General features: G+C 47.3%; 1 protein-coding gene and 1 pseudogene across 1 annotated transcript; one reads left to right on the forward strand and one right to left on the reverse strand.

Moving 5' to 3' along the window:
* The first annotated feature begins 509 nt into the window (after positions 1-509).
* Positions 510-4,216, forward strand: LOC139832759 (uncharacterized; annotated as a pseudogene).
* Positions 4,217-5,644: 1,428 nt separating this feature from the next.
* LOC127326833 (MEIOTIC F-BOX protein MOF-like) lies at positions 5,645-6,223 on the reverse strand. The gene has a single exon (XM_051353621.1). The coding sequence runs from the start codon at positions 6,221-6,223 to the stop codon at positions 5,645-5,647; it is 579 nt and encodes a 192-aa protein (XP_051209581.1).
* Positions 6,224-6,485: the final 262 nt, after the last annotated feature.

Consider the following 6,485-nt stretch of genomic DNA (forward strand, 5'->3'; position numbering starts at 1 on the left):
TTGTATCGAGATATTTTTTTTGCACATATCATTTTATAAATTCATCAGATCTTGTGTAATTCACTACTATGCTCATCTTGTATTCGGGTCGGGGGAGTTGCCCATATAGTACCCCTGCAATATCGGGACTCCTAAAAATCGCAGCAACGCGCATCACCATATAATAAGTTGCCCATATAGGGACTATGGACGGGCACGGCAACGCGCGCCACCATGGTCTAGTTGCCCATATAGTACCCCTGCAATATCGGGACTATGGACGGGCATGGCAACGCGCGCCACCATGGCCAAAAAAACACACAATGTGGAACGGGGCGACCATTTCGCGTGGTTCGATCCATTTCCCGATTCGCAAAATCCGATAACGTACCCATATCCGTCTGTAACATTGTGGTCATCATATTATTTTGTATGAATACTTGATCCGTTGATCCATGCATTGTCCTTAATTCATTAGTGCTTTGCTGTGTTTAGAGCATTGAAATAACTTGCAAGTCTTTGCAGAAACGATGGACTGCGACAGAGAGAATGAAGATGTAATGTTGAAGCTAATAGCCGGTGGAGAAGATGACGACTCACAATTTCTGCACTGCTCCGATGAGGGAATGGAGGAGCTAGACCGAAGAGACGGCTCCGGTGAGGGAATGGAGGGAGAAGATGACGGCTCACAATGCCAAACAAACTCCGGTGTTGGACCCTTAACTACAAAGTCCGGCGAGGTATATTAATTAAGCCTCTGGTGACTAGATGCATTAATTGATTTGTATATATATATTAACGATTCTTTCTTCTTTTAGCCCTCCGGATCGAGCCAATCTCCTAGAAGGAAACGAGGCCCGATAAAAAAGTTGGGCGATCATCAAAGGTTCACGATCGACGAAGTCGCTGAAGATGGCGAACCGATTGCTCCCACGAAGCACGTAAAATTATTTGTAAATCAATGCGGAGTTATTGTTAGGGACAACATCCCGATCACCACTCGAGAATGGAATAAGCCAAAGGCGGATGGAGTTAGTTATGTCGATCAAAGATCCAAAGATATGCTTTGGAATACGCTCATTACACATTTCACCTTACCGCCAGAGGAGGACGAAGAGCAGAAATTTATAGAGCCAAAAGTCAAGGCGTGGGCTCTTAAGAAGATGGCCGCACAATTCTGCAACTTCAAGAAAAGATTATACAAGGACTATAACCAGAAAAAGAAGACTCCAACATTCACTGGAGCACTAGAGAAGATAAAAGATCACTGGGACGCATTTGTGGAGTACAAGGAATCAGAGGAATTTCTGCAAAGGTCGGCAAAAGGAAAGGCAAATGCTGCGAAAAAGAAATATCACCATGTTTTGGGGACATGTGGCTACAAGAGTGCCATGCCTAAGTGGGACCAAACTGAGGCCGCCTTGATTGCTAAAGAGATCACTCCAGAGCCATTGAATTGGCCCGAACGGTCAAAGAATTGGTTTTACGGGCATGGAGGATCATTGGACCCACAAACAGGGAAGTGTATATATACAAAAGAACATATTGCAAAACCCCTCAAAGCCCTTGTTGAAGCAATGACCGATGTTCAAGATGGGAAGTTTCATCCCGATAGAGAGAACGACGAGCTGACACGCGCCCTTGGGAATGATGAACACCCAGGACGAACACGAGGCAAAGGCGCCATTCCATGGAGGAAAGGGTTTTTCGACTGCAATGACAGTTATAGAACCCGTCAGAGAAAAAAGAAACAGCAGGCAGACCGGATGCAGAAGATAGAACAAATATTAGTGCGGCAGCAGGAGCAAATAGACGCACTTAGCTAGCAAGCTACTGGCCCATCTCAGCGGCAGGAAGATCCTGCATTTGATACTACCGGCCCATCTCAGCGGAAAAGCAGCGTGGCTTCCACGGAGGTCCGGGCTGATGATGCACCAATGGCTCGCTACCCCGTGCATGATATCACGGGGAGGAAAAATTGTGAGCTACATATGTCAATGAAGAACATATCCATGAAAGTGGCGGTCGGCTTTGCTTTACCTTCTGAACCTAGAGCAAGTTACCATTGCTCTCCGATTCCAGATGGCTATGCTGTTGTCGGGGTTGATGAAGTTCTGAAGGGATATGAGAACCTGGAGCTTGACTTCCCTGCAGGTGATGGGGAGACTGAACTGGGAGAAGTCAGAAAAACTACCATTCTATGAAAAAAGGAAAACATCGTGTTTCCACACTTGGCGCCAAGGCCACCGACTCCTCAGAGTAGCAATCAGCCGACTCCGCCACCTCAGCCGTCTCCGGCGAGTCTGCCGACTCCGCCGCTTCAGCCGTCTCCGGCGCGTCTGCCGACTCCGCCGCCTCCGTTGCCTCAGCCGACTCCGGCGCGTCAGCCGACTCCGCCGCCCCAGCTGACGAAGCCCCAGGTGCAAAAGCGGAAGAGCACCGCTCCGTTGACTAGTACTACTGCGAAGAAATCAGCAGGTACAATGAAGAAAGCCAAGGAGGCTCCTGCCAAGTTACCTTACGAAATGACTGATGCGGAAACCAAAATTGCCGTGGATGCCGATGTGAAACGCCAACTTGCACCGGTAGGGCCCCAGCCAAAGGAGAAAGTAGATCCGAAAGTCAGACAGCACTTTATGGATTTGCTTGAGCGAACACCGCCACATGTGGTCAGACTATGACCGCTCTATTACGAAGTCATTTAACGATCAGCGGCGGTCGAGAAGTAGTAGTGCAAGCGGGGAAAAAATTCCCCAGCTCGGAGAACAGAAAAAACAATCGTTGCCCCCGCTCAACGTGTTTTCCGATAAGGAAGTAGCAGAACAATATGAGAGCATTGCTAGAAATCTTGGTATGACTGTTGCTCAATTGCTAGGCATGGAAGATATCCCCAAGGCTGAAGTAGCATATAAATTTGCCCTAGGGGAGCTTATGGTCAGACCTGAGCAGGTCCCGCATCTACCAACATAAATGCGAAGATTGCATGACTGGTACATGGATACCTCAAAGGAAGGGCGAATCATGCTCATGGTGGAAGTTAAAAAAGAGCATTACTTCCGTGACAACCAGATATGTATTATGTTTGAAGAACTTTTTCAGTTATACAATCAAGACGCCCTCGACAAATCTCTCGTCAGTTGCTATTGTCTGTAAGTGATTTATTTCTGTAATTAAGTGTCTAGCTCAGCTCGTTCATTGCTTGTAATTATCCTCACTATATTTTTTTGTACGCTATTATGCAGAATGAAGATTCTCGAATGCAAAAGACGGTGAATCTATGACATTAGGTTCATTGACCCATATACCGTTCATTTTCTTATGGTAACAAACCATGCCAAGGACACAGAGGATAACTTGCTAAGGTTTTTAGTTGAACAAAATGAAAGAACGGAAATACTATTTCCTTACACCTTCAAGTGAGTGTTACTGTCTTATACACATTATATTTTGCTTACTCGATGTTTAGTGTAATTGATGATTTATGCATGCCTGCGTATATAAACATGCGCAGCTTCCACTGGATTCTGCTAAGCATTCAAGTTGACGCTGGAAAAGTTGATGTCATGAACCCATTAGACAAAGACCCTAAAGAGTACGAGAACATCGTTTATATGCTCCAGAGGTAATTTCAATCATTATCGCACTATATCGGCCTCTTTCGTTCATTTCCTGATATCAAGTAATTAATAACTCCTTTATTCATATTCTTTGTCGGGCCGCAGGGTTTGGAAACGGTTCATCAAGAAGGTTACCGGTGCCTGGCAATCGGAGCTGCGTTTTCGACGGAAGCATGTAAGTAGTACTAGGTCCGCGCATCTTTTTAATTCCAGTTTCAATACCATTATCATGCTTGACTATTATTTGATTGAATTATATTCTCGTAAAGTGGTTGAGGCAGGCACAGGGGACTAATTTATGTGCATTCTACGTTTGCGAGTACATGCGCATGACGATCAGCGAGCGGCGCATAGCTGATTTCATTCAAGTACGTAAACAATATTCACAATTTTATTTTATTACCATCAATTGTGTTGAGTTTCATTCATAATTTCTTTTATGATGATTTGATATATATACACACAACTCATATATTCATATTGATCTCCTTCTTTTAAAGACCGATACGATGCGGGACCACCTCCTACCAAAGGACCGCGTACAAGCAATTTAAGAGGAATTGGCGGGATTTTTGCTTACGGAGGTCATATCTGCAGACGGAGAATACCATTGTCACTAATGCCTACATGTAATTTAGTGATCTTCATGTAATTAGATAGATAATATGCCAAATTGTATATATATGTATGCTCGTCGTAAGAGAAATTATATTATATATGCATCAACGTGTACAGTATGCAGTAGCGTAGAATATGTATACGAAAACTTGTTTGAAATGAAAAAGAATTAAAACACAAAATGAAAAAAAATTGAATAGAAAACACAAAATGAAAATGGAAAACACAAAATAAAGGTGTTAAACCCTAAACCCTAGCGCATCTTTTAGTCCCGGTTGGTGTTACCAACCGGGACTAAAGGTCCTCCTGCCTGAGCTCTCGACAGCGGCCACGTGGAAGCCGGTTGGTGTTACCAACCGGGACTAAAGGTCCTCCTGTCTGAGCTCTCGACAGCGGCCACGTGGAGACCCTTTAGTCCCGGTTCGCAACACAACCGGGACTAAAGGGGGGGCCTTTAGTTCCGATTGCGCAGTCCCGGTTGCGCAACCGGAACTAAAGCCAGTTACGAACCGGGACTGAAGCCCTGTTTTCTACTAGTGGAGTTTCCTAATTTATGTCCTGAATTCACCCTATTCCCTACACAATTGTACTCGATATCTTTACCCTCGGCCACCACGAGGACGGCATTCCATTGCGGATTTCCCATAAAACCTTGAGCATGTGTGGCTCATCTTCCGGCCGACGCTTGACTTCTATCGATTTCAGCTTCTTGCACCAGAAAACAGGTGGCCGGCCTTTTGAAGCTTGCTCCCCACTCTTCTTCCTCTTCTTGCCCCGGGCAAATAAAAACTGTGGTTCATGTACAAGGCTCAATGCATTAGAAGAATGAACGGACCAATGAAAGTGCAATAATAATTGCAACGACGTACAATGCACTTGTGCAATCCAAGCTTCTCCAAGTTAGGCGTGTTCCGGAGCATGCTTGTTAGGACCTGGAAATTGGTTCCAACACCACATTCTTCCAGGAGCAAGGTCTTAAAATTATGGAGCACCGGAAATTCTAGAAATTCTTTCTCTAGTGATGCCTGAACAAAACGAATCGGACGTATTACTTAGGTATTAGAAAATCCCAACCGACTTAAGTTGATTGGAATACATACCTCGACGGTGAAGCCCGAGAGGTGCAGGTTTGCGACATTAGGGAGGAAGGCTAGGAAGCTGCACACGGACTTCAAGAATTCAAGCTTCCGCATTTGCTGGTCCGACTGGTGCTTATATAGGCCCGTGAGCCGGATGGACGCCTCAGCGAGCAATGCTAGTGGCTATCTTGGTCGGGCGATCCCGAGACGACAGGGTAATAGTGCCGCCCCCATGTGAACTCGAGGCGCATGGAGGTGAGGCTTGGAGCCATGAGCCTGAGGGGTCCGGCTTTCGAGCCGTAGGAGCTTGGTCTGATGATGGTGAGGCTCCTGAGCGTTGGCTTTGTGATCTCACTTGTGATTATATTGCACCTCTCCATGTGGAGCTCCTCTAGCACCAGCCACCAGGCAGGACTCGCCAAGGTACATCGTGAAGCTGTCATGGATCCTGACTTGGACGAGGTGCAGCGTCGTGAGGCGACGGTAGTAGCTGGCGGCAGAAGAGACCGTGTCTAACGAGTTCGGTGAGATCGAGGGCAAGTACGGTAGCCAGAAGCTGTGGGAGGCGGCGCGGATGTCGATGGTCATCGGGAAGTGCCGAAGGCCTCGGCGGATCCACCGGTCGGGGAAGGTGAAACTGCTCCAGTAGGTGTCCTTGCCTCTGAGCAGATGCAGGCGGAAGGCGTCGAGTTGCGTATTCGGTGGGATCGACGTCAGCATGTGGTCGGCGAAGTCCTCGAAGCGCTCCCATGTGTCGTCGGCGAACTCGCGCTCGTCGATGTTGGCGCAGGGCACGTCGCGCCAGAGCTGCCTCCACCGCCGGGAAAGCAAGCTTGTCCGCACTGCCTGCCGGGACCCCAGGCCAGAGAGCACGCCGTGCAGGAGGCAGTCCGGCAGGCCGCTCAACCGGTCAGGGCACGGTGGAGCCATGGCCCCCGGACACGCTCGAAGAGAAGCAGGAGCAGATCGAGAGCCGGTTTGCCAGGAGACCGGTCGATGTGTTTATATGATGCTGCCGATCGAAGTTGAGCTCGGATCGAATTCAGTCAGATCCCTTGTAGTATATGATTCCACAAGCACATAGATGGAAGGACAGGGTGCACCTACACTTGAGACGCACTACGGCAAGCCAAAAAAACATGCTGAAAAGTCAATACAATATTCTAGAAAAAACTTCTAGCACGTACAGGGT

Source organism: Lolium perenne, chromosome 6, assembly GCF_019359855.2.
Source record: "Lolium perenne isolate Kyuss_39 chromosome 6, Kyuss_2.0, whole genome shotgun sequence".
Lineage (NCBI taxonomy): Eukaryota > Viridiplantae > Streptophyta > Magnoliopsida > Poales > Poaceae > Lolium > Lolium perenne.